General features: G+C 30.6%; 1 protein-coding gene across 1 annotated transcript in view; it reads left to right on the top strand.

Annotated features, from left to right (window-relative positions):
- The first annotated feature begins 85 nt into the window (after positions 1-85).
- LOC145314846 (uncharacterized) overlaps positions 86-15,953 on the top strand; it is a 57,145-nt gene continuing 41,277 nt past the window's right edge. The window contains exons 1-7 of the mRNA XM_080154927.1: positions 86-93; positions 582-878; positions 1,187-1,333; positions 1,632-1,920; positions 6,578-6,668; positions 9,827-9,944; positions 10,453-10,626. Of these exons, the coding sequence (XP_080011053.1) occupies positions 86-93; positions 582-878; positions 1,187-1,333; positions 1,632-1,920; positions 6,578-6,668; positions 9,827-9,944; positions 10,453-10,626 (1,124 nt within the window). The remainder of the gene's footprint in view (positions 94-581; positions 879-1,186; positions 1,334-1,631; positions 1,921-6,577; positions 6,669-9,826; positions 9,945-10,452; positions 10,627-15,953) is intronic.

Below are 15,953 nucleotides of genomic sequence, written 5' to 3'. Positions count from 1 at the left end.
AGATGGCTATAAAAATATAAGCTGTAGTTTGGTTTTGAAGTTGTTTTTTCTTGGATATCCTACTGTTGGTTTCAGAATCCTTAAAATGAATAGGTATGACTAAGAAAATCATAATACCTAGGCTAGTCTTAGAAACATTACAGGATTTTGCCCAATAAGTATTTTTACTGAATTGATGAACATATTGATATGGAGACTAAATTAAGTTTCAAGACAGTAAAATGTTTTTAATCAAGCCTGGAGTCAGGGATTAATTAACCTTAAATAAGAGGAATGTGTGAAACCATAAATTCTAGACTGGCCTAAGAAACTTTAATGGATTTGACCCAAAAAGTGTTATGAGTCACATATAAAAAAAATGTCTATCTCCAGAAGTATAACAAGTACACACCAAGACCATAGAAGCATGTCTAGCAGCAACCAAGATCACAGGAGTATCCCCGCCCACAATGAATTCAAGGGAAGCAGCTTATAGTACCTTATAAAAATAAAGTCATACAATACAAATGTAATTGACCAATGGTAAAATTTATACTAGCCTATCATTGGTCATTGTATTGTATGAGGTAATTTTTTATTAGGCACTATAAGCTGCTTCAATTCAAGGGTCATCACCAGCGGATGAGCAGCAGCATAGATGGAACTTCTGCAGCTATTCAGAGTCTTCTCCAGAGCTCACCTGATGACCACAAACAGCTGGCAAGGATTGCTGGTGGCAATATTATGGCTAATAGAGCTCTACCAGCTGTCCCGCAGCCAGGCAGTGATAGAGGACGTGAAGAGAACAAAGGGAGGGCTTCCTCGTCAAATGATTTGGCTGGGAGAAACAGCAGAAGTCCTTCTAAGCTGCGCAGAGGCCGCAGTGTCTCAAATAACAAGTAAACACTCATTTGCTTTAGTTATTATTATTCAAATAAAAAGTTGTTGTAGTAATGTAAATATTCTGTAAATAATCATAAAATATTTTTAAATTTTTTTTATTGAATTTGAATTTTATTATCTTAGTGTTTAAGTTTTTGCTATTATTTTCTGTAATCTACGTCTGCTAGAAGAATAACTATTTAGCGGTATTCTGCGTGCCAAAAGTCTTTTTGAAGCAGTCAAAGTATGAAAAGTTTCGTTGGATCTAGTATACAACCTACATAATGAATTTTAGATTGATTGTCTTTATACCTAATTTGTTTAGGTGGAACAGCGAGGAAAGCCTGAACGGAACCATGGGTCGCAGGAACAGAGCCCTGCCTAAACCCAGGCATGGAGGGGAGGGAGTGAATGTAATTGGTCCAGGTACAACTGGCATACCTGACCTAAACACACCTAAATCTGGGCTTAGGTAACTAATATTTTTTTTCTGTGTTATATTTGAAAGAAATTGTTGTCAAGGGATTTTTAAATATTGTTTTAGATATGTAGAAAATATTGTTCTAAAAAATCTATCCTTTCTCAATTTCCTAAATTCCTCTGAAATTAAGATATATTAATTTTATATGGATTTAAAAGATTTGAATTGGTTTGATAATATTTTATCCTACTTCCTTTTACTTAATTCGTGATTTTTACCTTTGCCAACATAGGACACTAAGTTACACTTTTTTAGACCCATTTTAGAAAAACATTTTTGACATATTTAGGAAGAGTGATTCATTGCCTGGATTGGACACTGGGGGCAGCCTCCACTCCTGCCCACCCTCCTGCACATGCTCCTGCTCAGAGGACAACATTAGCAGGATAGAAGTAGGCGGGGACGCGGGGGACAACAAAGCAGACAAAAAGGGAGGGGTGCCTCGTGGAATTTTGGCGGGAAAAAATCAAAATGGCGGCAATGGCACACTGAAGCGCGGGGAGTCGAAGAAAATAAAGGTGGAATATCTTGGGTCTATTCCGGTGGAGAGCAAGGCTACGGATCTCAGTAGTTTACAGGTAAAGATAAATTTAGATATTAGGGATTTGAAGTTTTAACATACAATATTTTTTTTATTTTTTTTTGCAAAAGCAAAACTAAAATACTCAAAACCTAAAGTGGCCGTTTTAGAAGTTTAACTATTCAAATAATTATCTTAAATAAGCATTTATTAAAATGTAAACATTCCTGAAAGGTGTAAAGTATAATTTTTACAAGAATATTATGGGGTGTAAAAGCATAACGTTAATGCTTGTAAAGGTGTTATTAAATAATTTTTGCCTAAACAAGGATGGCAACATCCATAAAAGCGAAGCTGGTATTATCCACTTTTTTTTTGTCAATTTTGAAAATTTTTAGGAATCAGTATTCCAAAAATCAGATTAATCGGTTAATTTTATCACATGAAATTTTTTTGTTAAAAAAGTTAAAAATAAACATGTTTAAAAAGCACGTTCGGATATTTTGGTAACTATTATAGAGTTTCTACGCTTTCTAAATAGTACCTAACTACTACAGGAATCACCATACAAAGTTTGTATTCAATAGGACAATTCTAACCTGTTTAAATAAACGAAAAGAGCTAACTGTTCGTGACGTACGGACGGACAGACCGACCTTAATTAAAGAAAAGCTCGCTTTTAAAAATACATACCAAACATAAAACAAGAATGAATTAAAACATTTAAATGTTGGAGATGTTCTAAACAAAAAATTACAAAGTTGAAGTTTCTCTCATAATTTAATGTAGATTACAAAATATACTATGGACGTACTTACATTGAGAAAATTGTAGAGTAGCTTCGCTTGGCATGGCACAACATACTGGCACATATAATTTTCCCTTGTGAAAATAACTGCATTTTTGGTCAATGAAAAACGCAATTTTCTACTTAGTAGTTTAGACAGCAGTAGATTAAAACAGAATTTTTACTGATAACAAATGTAAACACCCATGTTTTAAAAATAAACTGAAAGGCAAAAAATGCTATAAAAATCAACAACTTAGAAAGTTGTAAAATACATAAAAACCTAATTATGATTTGACTTGTTTTGTCACAAGAATCTTTAATGAAGGTTCAAAGTGAACTATAATAAATAAAAGATCTTTCTATTTTAAAGTAGAAATGGACTGCAGAAAAACCTGAACCTAAACATCCATGTTTAGTTTGAAGGTGCATTCTATGAAACTATGAGACTAAAGTAGTGATGGTTGTATAAGATAATAGGATGGGCCAATCAGAAATAAGAACCATGTCCGATTTTGTTTTGAGTCTTTGAAATCAGTTAATAGCGTCGGAAATGTAAACACCGCGAAATCCCTACAAAAGAATCGAAAGCAATTTGCTAGCAGACAGAAAGTTGTCTGGATTGTATATATTTGAATACATAGGTGGGTATATTGTGTACTCCTCACTGCCGGATGCAAGTTGCTGAAAAGTTAATTTTTCTCCTATTTACCTATCCTTATTTCCTATTCCTAGTTGTAGTTGTAAAGGAATATAATTATTCAGGGAGTAAGGGAGGGGACAATGGATAGAATATTCAATTTTTAGGAGTCTCAGACTTTGGGGACTGGCTTAAAGGGAATGTGCAAGAATTTTGCAGTTTCTGACTGAGTTTGGGGACTTGCGCATGAAATGCCGCTACTCGTTATGTATGTTTTGAATATTGCAGACGGGGAGAAGGAAAAAGGGAAGTGGGGGCAAGGGAAATAAACACTCGTTGTGTTAGTTTGGAATGTAGCAGACGGGGAGAAGGGAGGTGGGGGCAAGGGAAATAAACAGAATAAAAAGGGGCAGTAATATTCTTGCTAGCAGCTGGTCGGGTCCAATAATCTTTTAATATAAAAATCACACCAAAAAACCTCAATATATTTCATCAAAAACAAGTTGTGATTTCACTTTACATGACGCTATGAAAATCTATTATTCAATTAACAATCCCTTTATAATTTCCTACAAATTTATTGGAATAAACTGGATTCATGCCCTTTCTTTGATAACTCTTATATTGAATTAATTGCCCATTGTCCCCTCCCTTACTCCCTGATAATTATTAGTACCTCCTAACCTCTAGGTATGCTATAGGGAAACACTCTAAAAAAACACCAATAACCCCATAAAAAGTCTTGAATGACAGAAAAAATAACGTTACATATTTTGAGCATAGCACCTTTGTGACTGTTATACTTGAATACATTTGTTAAAGTGGCTAATAATCCAGGAAGGAAGGGAAAATGGGCTGGTTATTAAAGTAGTCCCCAAACTTTTATAATAACGTTTTCTAATAACTTTGGGACTGTTATTGGATTGTGAATGGTTGGTTCAAAAGAGTACAAACGTTTCAAGCGCTAATTGTCATTTACAGAAGAGTTAATTTTGTTATTCATCATTGGGGATGTACATACTAAGAGATATAAGTTTTCCGGAATTTTAATGTAGGGAGGAGATTTGAAATCTGCATCAAATTTTAAGGATTTTTTTTATAAACTTCGTTTTTGTATAATTCTTTATCTAAAAGCGGAAAAAAAAATTAAGTTAATTAATTTTGGCATCCGTGATTGGTGGATTTAAAAAATCTAAGCTCTGATTGGATGTCGTACATGATTCAACCAATTAGAGCGCAGGTAGTTTAAAATCCACCTATCCTATTGGTCAAAATTAATTAACTTAAAATGTATTTCCGCTTTTAGATAAGGAATTATACAAAAAACGAATTTTATAAAAAATCCTTAAAATTTGATGCAGATTTCAAATCTCCTCCCTACATTAAAATTCCGGAAAACTTATATCTCTTAGTACATACATTATTCGGCCATTGTCTTATCTCTTTAAATTCCTACTGACAACAACTAAAAGATCGTTAATTTTTACGCATTTGCTGAAAATTCTATTAATCTATCAAAATGTATTCAAAAATCTTCTCATTTTTTTATTGTATAACACTTTTTATATTTTAGTTGATTTTTTACAGTGAATTAAAAAAGAATAGTTTTTGATTTTAGTGAAAATCGTGTTTACTTAAATCATTATCATTTTAGAGCATTGTCGTAAAAATTTGCTACTTTTTGTCCGCAGTAAATATATAGATGTTTCTACAAAGTTGCATAATAAAAAATAATTTGTGGTTGAATGCTATCGCATCCCAACTTTTAGGGTAAATTTTAATTCACTAAATTTAATACGCTGCTCTATTACATCTTCTCCTCACCCTTAGACTTCCTTGCATTCAAATCAACTTAGATTGCATACTTGTTTGCTCATTTTTCTTTGAAATATTTGAATCATTACATAAATACCTGTAAAATTGAATTTAAACGCCTTAGCGAGATAGGGAAGAATGTTTATTTTTTTTTGCAGGGGTTTCCTTTGAAGCAAAATGTGTGAAATTTTAGAAGCAACACTTTTTACAAAATTAATTTGATGGTCTGAAGTGTCTTTATTTTACTATATTTGAAACTAAAGCATGTTGATTTATAGAATTAAGATATAATGTTTTTAATGTGATAATATTATTTTTAAGTTTATTTGATTAATCTACTTTTTAATTAGGTTAGGCTATTAAAATTGTATAGACTTTATTATTTATTCTTAAGATTTAAATTTGTTTATAATATCATTATAAAAAGTATTTATTTATATGTTTGTGTGTATGACAGACGAACGTTACATCTCAATGTTAATCCCTGGGTTGGTTGACTAAGCTATCGGAAAATTCTATATACCAGCTTTGGCTAATTCTGACAAATGACATCTAAGTTGATTCTGTTCCTTTTAAACAGTAATCACTAATCCTTATATAAAAGTAACAGGATGTCTTTCTCTCTTCCTGGGAAGGTTCATAACTATTTAGCGGGAGGATATCACCCTCCCAAAAGGAATCACCTCTAGAAAAAAACACTACCCTCCCCGATTTAAAAAAATCTTTTGTGACTCCTAAAACCAATAGTTTAAATTTAACTGTCGTTAACTTGTTTTAATTATTCTAATTAAATGGCTTACAATATAATAGCAAAATAAATATTTGCATTTAATGATCATTGAACGTTATTCTAATAATTTAGTATGTAGTGAAAAGGTATTTAAAAGAATATAATTAAACTGCCATTAATTAATCGAAATGATTCTAGTTTAGTATTTTAAAGATCTTTAACTATTATTTTACAATAATTTTATCTTCTATTTCAAATTGCAATAAATTTAAAACTACTAGCCCATGTAATAAAGAAAACCTTTATTTGCAATTATAAGTTCATAAACTTGTGTTAGGTTGATTTATACTGACAGTTCTTTAGGTATTCTAGTCCTAAAAAATATTTTGGTGTAAATCCTACATTCTTATAAAAAGTGTTTCTTGAAATGAAATATTTTAAACTTGTTTTGCATGTAATGAATGTTTCTTGCCTGCCAAAAATATGCTTTACAGATTCTATATTAAAACAACATTTTTTTCCCAAGTTAAGGAAAGGGACATTGGAATATAAGATACATCTGTACCCAACGTTTATAACAACTTTATCTTATTTGTTGGCTAAAAAACCTTGAATTTTGCTTGGTTGGTTCTAAACTACGTGGTATAAATACATAATAATTTTAATCTACAAAAAGGGTAATTTTGTTTAATGTAATTGGAGATTATATCAAGACACAATAATAACATAAAATCTTATTTAAGATCCCAATGAAGAACATGTACTTGAAGTACATAGACCTGAAGAACATGGGCCACCAACATCTTCCTGGCACGCTCGACATTTCAGAAACAGGTTGGCTTTTAATTCTTTTTAAGAACGAACAGACACTTGTAGAGTAGCGTCGCTACTGAAAAAATATATTAGACGATAAAAAAATTTAAAATGAATAGGAATACTTTCTGCTTCTTGTTGGATTAATATAATGGTGTGATTTTATCAATGCAAAATATTCACACCTTCCCCCCTTTTTTCCTACTAGACTTATCTATTTTTAAGTGCTAAGCATGAGTTTGGTCCCTGCCCTGGACGAGATCGCGAAGCCGCCAAAGGTTCTGAGGCCTGTTATATTCTGATATTCTTGAAAAGGGTGAACTAACACAAGCCAAACAGCACAAACTTTCAGTAATACTAATCTTAAAATTGTGGATCGAATGGTATAAAACTTTTGAGTTCTTATGAAACATGAGCATAGTCAAATCTTAATTGTTAAGCTTTTTGCATTTTTTAATCAGTTTTTTCAACATCATTATACCTTGTTGCTATAATTTTTGCGAATAAATAAAATGAGAGTTTATGCGGAATTGATTTCTCACCTCTGTCAACATCTTATTTTACAACTATGCAATTTTAATTCTTCTTGTCTAGGTACAGATAGTAAAATAAACAAAACTAGTTTTTAATTTCTTACTTTTTTACTGTGTTTTAATTGTCTCTCTTTCCCACTAGATGCTGGTTAAGCACTAATACCCCCCACCCCTCCTCATATCTAATCAAATTTAAAATGAGTACGTTAATTTTTACAGTGCCTTATTCCAGCGGGGCTAACCCAGTACCTAATATAACCTTAGATAAAGTGAAAAACATACAAACGAAAAATTATTATTTATTTCAAATATGGGGGGGGGGGGTATCACTGTTAAAACGGGTATTTTAAGTACAAAAATACTTTTTTCTGAAAAAGAAATTGTAAGAGAACTGAGTACCAAACTAATTTTAATTTAGATCATAAGGAAAAAGATAAACTAGCTTAAGCTTTTTTTAACTATTCCGTTAGTTTATCAACAGGGATACAGAAATGGTCCCAAAAATGTTTCAGACATAAAGACGGGCATATTGAATAATACAGTGCTTCGTTACTGAAAGGTGTTCTTGAATTTGTAATTTAAGATTGCTTGCGACCACTGGGTTGGTAAATGCAATTGTTGGTTGCATAATATTACAATATTTAAATAGAAATATGAAGTTCATAATTTAAGCAATATTAATTAATGTTCTATATATCTATCTCTCTATCCCTGCTTATTTAGATATAGCTTAAAGATACAATTACACACTTTAAAGTGATATTAACAGTTCAATTTATGCATAGAATAAAACAAATAATGATTGGCCTTGTAAAACAGTAAAAAAATATTTTAAGCTTAGAATTTCTAGTTAATGCCATTTCTAAACAAGTCCATGATATATTTAAGCATTCAAAATCGCCCTAACAATTCAAAACTTTGCATGATTATTCATGTAAAAGTTATGTATAGTTATTAGCTTTATTTTTTTAATGTTGATTCTAAAGACGATTTGGCATAATATTTTAAATTAGGGTAATCAACAAAAACGAAATTGACTCTATTTTTATTTTTTCATCTTATGTGAAAACTTTATTGAATATTTGAAATTTAAAGAAAAATAAAAGAAACATTAATAAATATTTCTTTCCTTTTTGTATAAATGCTGTTTAAAATTTGAGCATAAAATGTGTGCATGGCTTGCAGCTAATATGTATGGATTACTAGTTTTCTTATAATAGAGGCTTTTCATTAAAGTATTAATATTTGTTTCCTAATGTTTTATTGTTATTTCTGTATATAAAAATAGCAATTTTATGTGATCTGTAGCTTCAGACAAAGAAAACCTTAAAACCTTGTTTTATAGGATAGGTGAATGTTAGAAATATGACAATTTATAAAAATTTTTAAAATTAAGTTTTCTTCATATTTCTTGTCGGTCCGTCCATACAATTTGATTATATTAACATAGCTTCATGTTGGTGTGAGGTAAGCCAAAAACTAAAATTTTAGCAGGGATGTCTAGCCTAATTACAGATTAGAATATGCTAATACAGGATATTAATTGAAAAAAATCGTTTAGATATGTCCTTCATTATCTTGAATAAATGGTACCTCATAGAAATTCGGACATTTTTACTTTTTAATAGTTGATTATAGAGATTCTTCGCTCAGAACAAAGTGTTTAATTGTGCTATAAATCATTATTTCAACAATCAGATGAATAGGATGAGTATTTCATTTGATATAGTGTTCCAAAAAGTAAATGTTGTAAATTATGCACTTATTGGTAATTATTAAAGAGTTGCTACGCTTTCTAAATTGAAAATTATAAACTAGATATAAGAGCTATTCATTACTTACGGATCGACCCTAATTATATAAAAGATTTGCGTTTAAATAGGGACATTGAGACTTTAGAAACAAGTCATATCTAAATATTTAATCTATTGTACGCTTAGAATTTTACATTTTTATTAACACTTACTTATTTCATAACTCTGCATAATAAAGAAATTAGAAGAATTCTTTAGTAAAAAGTTATAAAAAATAAAGTTCCATTTTAAAGTAATTATAAAGGGAACACGCAATCTTATAAGTAAGAAAATGGAATATTATATAAAAGAAATTTAAAAGATTTTACAAAAAAAAGTGAATTTTAAGTGACTTTCTTTTACTCTCGGTAGTTGTCGAGGAGGTTTTGGGTTAGAGTCTTGGAAATTAAACATTTTACTGATTGATCTTAAGTGATAAGATAATGGATGGTAAATTGTTACACATACTCAAAATAATAAACAAAATAGATTGTGATAATAAAACTTTGAATACCATGTAATTTACAGGCGATTGTCCCTCCCTCCCTCGTAATTATACTGGCACCAAAAGTTTTAAAAACATTCTCCTTCATTTGTTTGCTTAAAAACTTTGAGAGACTTTTATAATATCTCTTTGGATAGTACACTTTTTCAGTATCAAAACTTTTTCACCAATTGATTTTTATTTACAGAACGGGTGATATTGTTTATGATAATTGGGGTTGTGACTCAATTTAGTCTGTAGCAGTCGCCTGAAAAGAAAATCATTACTTTTGCACATATAGTAAGTTGCAAATAATGGGATGGTTGTCTGTTGGCTAGAGTGACTAAAACAATATGTTTTACTTTTTAGGATTGAAAGTGAATTATATCCGCGAGCTGCACAAAGGTGTCCAGGAAATATTCAATCCATTCCCCACAATTGCGGTTTGGGCGGCTGTCAAGTTTGTCCACAAGAAGGAGCAATACAGGTATGACTTTCAAACCGATCAATATCCGCTGGATTGGAACCGGTTCTTATCCATATTGAAGAATCATGTATCACAATCAACATCAACAATCAACTAGGACTAACAGAACAAAAATGATAAGTTGTGTATTTTAGAGAAACTTAATTAATTCGTTATGCTGGTTTTAGACTAATGACCATGTACCTCTGTACTCAATATTTAGGCCCATAAAAGTCAGAAGCGCAGCCGCTAGTAATATTAAAAGTTAAGTCCAAAACTATACGATGCTTTCATTGTATGCGTTAAAGTCTTTGAAAGAATATCATTTCATACTAGCTTAGAAAAATAGTGAAAAAAATAATGTTTCTGTCACTAAAACCAAAATAGTTAAAATGTTCTCTTGACCTATAAGAATCTTCACTGCAAAGGAGAACTATATTGGTCTAGTGGTTATAGAGATCCTAAGATACAGACAGAGAGATATCCAGTTTTTATATAAAGTTATTGTATATTTTTCTTTATTCCCTAGTAATGGAGAGATCGGTCACAAATTTGCATTCCTGCCTTTAATAGCAGATCCTGACGATAGCGGTAAGACACAGCTGTTCAACAGTCTGTCCACCGAAGAGGCCAAGGTCATGGGTTCGGGGCCCACACACCCAGCAATGTTTTCTGCAGTCATGCGCAAGTCTGGTGTTCCAAAGTAAGTAAATTTATTTCCAGTGTTGCTTTGAAACCGATTAAAATCTGCAGGATTAGAACCGACTCTCAGCTATAGCATCGTATTATAGAAAATTTCCCCAGAATACTAAAATTAAAACCAACTGTCTTAGCACCGAGGGGCCGAAGTTTATTACATACTTATAGATCTATAATACAATTAACTATTTTTAAATGGTTGATAATAACGTATAGCTAGATATTTCGATAATAGGCCCCAAAGAATAAACATCCCATTTATTGCATTCCACCTGCTTTGGCTTCTTAGTGCATTTTAACGTCTTTAGTTCTGCCGAGGTTTGATTATTTTTTTTTCTTTTATTGTCCATTACCCACCCTTTTACTTAAGTCATGAAATATTGTTCAATGTTTATGCCATTCAAATAATAAATTATTTGAAGAAAAAAAACTCCATGCAAAATGTGTTAAAATACTATGCAATTCTGCAAATGTATAATTTTCAAGCAAAAATAATCAAATTTTACTGAGAATAAGCAATTCATAATTTTTTTTCTGCCAGCATTTTTACTTTTTTTTCTTGACTTTGGTTTAAATTAAAGCATATGTCAACATAACCTCGCTCTAAAATGAAAAAAAATGTTGGTCATATAAAAACTAACAAAGATGACAACAACCATAAGTAGCGAAGCATAAAACATGGTTGGGCAAACGGACAAAGTGAGTTATGATAATAAATATATTATAATATATAAATATATACTTGGAAAGAAAAAAATGTGATATGTTTTGATATTAAGCTAGCAGGTACGTCACTAGAAGGCTCTAGGGCCACTTAAGTTAAAAGTAAAAAAAATGTGGGGTATAATTTTGTATTTTGAAGGTTGGAGATACCCTCCACAAAAACATCTAAAAACCTTCCTTGGACCAATAAGAAGCCTCACTGTCCATATCGGTTAAGGATATGTATCGCTCTTTTGTAGCAAGACCAACAGACCAACGCACCAAGTAATTTTTTATAGGATGCTCCACAGTATGTAGAATCTTCACAAGAAATTAGCTGTCTATCTTGAATAGCAGAAAATTATGTTTTCCTCGTACCATTTCTTAAATAATCTTGTTAATTTAAGAAAATAATTTGACCATATAGAGTCAATTAGCACTGCAGTTTCTATTTGTGATTCAATGCATAAGAAGACAGGGGCTCGGCAGCCGTACACGTTCAAGGGGTAAAGGGGTTGTTACTTTGTACTCATTTTAATCCCCTCAAAATTTGAAAACCAAACATACATTAGATTACTCCCCTAAAACATTTAAAACCCCTCATTTTACCCCCTTTCCTCCCCCCAAAAAAACATGGCAGCTGCAAAATCAAATAAAGCAAGAGCCGCAAAATAATCAATACAGAGGCCATTACCACTTAGAATTTCAGCTGCCAGCAGCTATATACTTTATTCCTTTAACCGCACCCACTGTTAATAGATATCAATTATCCGCTGCCGCAGCTGATGGGATCAATGGGCTATTACACTGGGCTAAAGTTTTATTACAACGTTTTCTTCTTCGTTGTCTTAACAACTTTAGGGACTTTTATTAGATTTTGATTGGTTGGTTTAGGGTCCAAACGTTTCAACAATTAATTGTAATCTACAGAAGAGGTAATTTTGTGTTTCAACGTTGGGGATGTACATCAATTTATCGGCATTTGTCTTATTCCTTTAGATCCCTTGTCGAACCCAAAGGATTGCATTCAATCAAGCTTGAGAACAATAGAAAATAAATGCTGTTTGCTGAGTTATATAATTAAAATGTAATTTGTATTTGTTATTTAGTAGCGAAGCTACTCTATGATCTGTCCGTCTATCCGTCATTTGTTCCATCTGTATTGATTTTGCGGTCATTTGATTTTCTCGGCTGATATATAAGATAGAGTGATGATTTTTGTGGTTATGATACTCCGTAAAAAAGATTATCTAGAAAACAATTAATTTTTGTCCGTCAGTCTGTTAGTCATGACATTTTTCCTAGTGATTAGTAATATTTTTGCTTTACTACTCATGGATGTTGTCGTCCTTGTCTTTAATTATTATTGATTATAAACTAAACTAGAATAATTGCATTGACATTGGACCACTTTTTGTCTTCATTACTTTTCAATGAATGGTAATGTGTTTAAATTTCTTCCATTCAATTTAAATGATTAAAAATGTAATTGTAATGCATTTTAGCAATAATCAACAGATCTATATTATAGATTTATATACAGATAACTACCTACCCCTTTTTCCAAGGACCTTTTTGGTCTGCTAGCAAATTGATTTCTGCTACTTGACTGTGTTAATATTCCTAACACAATTGGTTGATTTTCAAAGACCCAATTGAAAGTCGACTCAAGGTCCTAGGGTTAGAGACATACAGTTATTCAACCCCTTCCCCCCCTAGTGTTTTACTCTAATCAATAATCTAATAATACAAAATAGATCGATGTCTGTATGTCTCTCTCTGTACAAAAAGCTTAAGACCTTACTAACTAGTGAGCGTTTCAGACTATATCCTATTTATCATACAAGGATTTGGTAGTACAAACACTTGAAATATAAAAACTTAATAAGCAGAATATTAATTTATAGATCCAAACACAATTGTGTAAATTTTGTATTCTAGGGATCATTGTTCTAATAATCAGATACATAGGATGATGAACGTACGGACTTTCAGATAACGCTTGTAGAGTTACTTCGTTTTCTAAATCGTACTTAACTGTTTAAAATCTATAAGATATGTATATAATAACATACATATATTATATTATAATAATTATATAACATAGTTATATGTATATGTAAGATACGGACGGACGGGCGTATGGGACGACCCTAATTATAGAAGAGCTTTGCTTTTAGAAAGAGAAAACAAAGGCCTAACCAGTGAAGAAGGTGCATAAAAGGCTTAAAAGAAAAAATAAGATATAGAGAACTAGATAGGGAAAAAAAAGAGAGTGATGTTAAGATTTAGTAGATATTCATAATATAATTTGCCTCGGCATATGTTACAACTAAACTTTTATTACTATTTGCATAAATATTACACATATTCTCAGATTAGGATACACATTCATAAAAAAAAACTTTGCAATAGTTATTTAACATATTGTAGACAAAATTTTATAAATTCTATTTTAATATTCGTGGAAAATTGTCTGTAATACGATGCTATAATGCTATACATAATTCATTAGTATGGCTAAGATGGTTTAATCCAGAGGATTTTATTTGGTTTCGAAGCCTAACTGGAAAATTTGAAAATTTACTGTTAGACTGTAAGCCTCTCAATATTTTAGGAATGTTAAAGGATAAGCCAACAACGATAAAAAATCTAAATAAATGAAAAACAAAATTACCCCCGTATGATTAATCTTATTGACTGAAAAGATGGAACAGATTTTTAGATTTTAACCAACCAATTAAGATTTTTTAAGAGGACCAAATTTATTTGACCAGCAAATGTTTAGATGTGTTTATACGGTCAACTGAATTTGAGTTTCCGATTGTGTACATAGCACATTCATCCTATCTCAATATATACTACTAGCTAAAAAAGCTTCAAATTTCCAAAAAAAAATCTAAATTTGAAAAATTTAAATTTTAAATATATAAACGATTTATATATTATATGTATATTCCAATTTTTTTTTTTTTTTTTTTTTTTTTTTTTTGAAGTTTAAAGCTTTTTTAGCTAGAAGTAAATATTGAGATATGATGAGGAAAATATGTAGTATGTACACAATCGAAAACTCAAATTCAGTTGACCGTTTATACAGATCAATTTCCCCCTCTCCCCGATGAACTTTTTAAAGCGAATAATATTTTTAAGAAAATTTTTTTAAAATTTATTTTGTAGTGTGGTTTGTTAGTAGATCACGTAAAAAGTATAAAATGTATTATTTGTTCACTGTCTATGTTTTAAATAAAAAAAAAATAGGTAAAAGAATTAAAAACACGCTAATAGTGCATATTCTCATGTGCAAATATATTTTGCTTATTTCCTACAACAATTAATATATCAACGTTATTTTTTTTTGCAGTGGGTAACGCGAAACCAAGTCTTATATCAATTATACCTACTAAAAGTTAATATTTTGTATAAAAAATCCTATTTTGGGAGGTAGGGGACATTAGGCCGCAAATTATAATGATATTAATAGTTTATACAGGGTGTTTCAAGAGAAATGCGTTTTTAAAAAACTTAATTAGGCATAGAAAATGAAACGATTATATAAAATGCTTTATATATTTGGAAAACCTATTTTGAGACATTTATGTTTCAAATATTTAAAAGGATTTTTGGGAAAATTATGCCTTAAAAACCGGTTTTTCCAAGAACCTTAATTTTGAATTTTGAAAAAATGTGCACATTTTTAAAATTCAAATTGCGCGGCTTGTATAAATAGTAGAAAAACGTTATGCAAACCGTTAGAATTGTCATAAACTCTAGTTTTTGGAAATATAAGTGCTATTTTTGTGCTATTTGTAGTTTAGGAGCTACATTGAAAAATGTGAGAAAGGTTGAAAAGTTTTAAGTAAGTTGAAAATTTTGCCACGTAGCTCCTAAACTATACGTAGCCCAGGAATGATTCTTATACATCCAAAAACTAGAGATTTTGACAATTATAACGATATGCATAACATTTTTCTACTATTAATACAAGCCGCGCAATTTGAATTTTTAAATGAGGGCATTTTTTCCACAACCTTTAATTCTGTAAATCTTCAAAAATAAGGCCTTTGGAAAAGCTAGTTTTTAAGGCATAATTTGTCCAAAAAAATCATTTTTAAATATTTAAAACATAAATATCCCAGAATAGGTTTTCCAAATATATAAAGCATTTTATATAATTGTTTCATTTTTATGCCTAAATAAGTTTTAAAAAATGCATTTCTCTTGAAACACCCTGTAGAAATGTGGTCCTATTTGTTAGCTTGAAAATGAAATTGTTGGTAAAAATAGCAGAGAGCCTTTTCAACAACGCATTTTCAGTCTACAGAAGGGGTTATTTTATATATTTTTTTATATTTATAACGTCTTCCATTAAGTTTCATTCCATCAAATCATAAAATCAAAATATCAAAATAAAAAGCTTAATCTTTAATCTTTAGTGTAAGGGTTCTACATAGGAAAGCGTAGTATCGCGCTCCCAACTTACCATGCTAAAACATAAGTTTTGTTAAAATAAATGATTTTCTTAATTATAAAGAACAATATGTAATATGTCTACTAAGGAATATAAAAAGTAAAAATATTATCATTATTAAATGTATTTTAATTCCTTAATTCAAGGTTTTTAAAATACGG

This window comes from Acartia tonsa, chromosome 3, assembly GCF_053477335.1.
Source record: "Acartia tonsa isolate MP-2025a chromosome 3, ASM5347733v1, whole genome shotgun sequence".
Classification (NCBI taxonomy): Eukaryota; Metazoa; Arthropoda; class Copepoda; order Calanoida; family Acartiidae; genus Acartia; species Acartia tonsa.
Note: the sequence above shows the minus strand (reverse complement) of the source record. Positions and strands in the feature narration are given on the sequence as shown.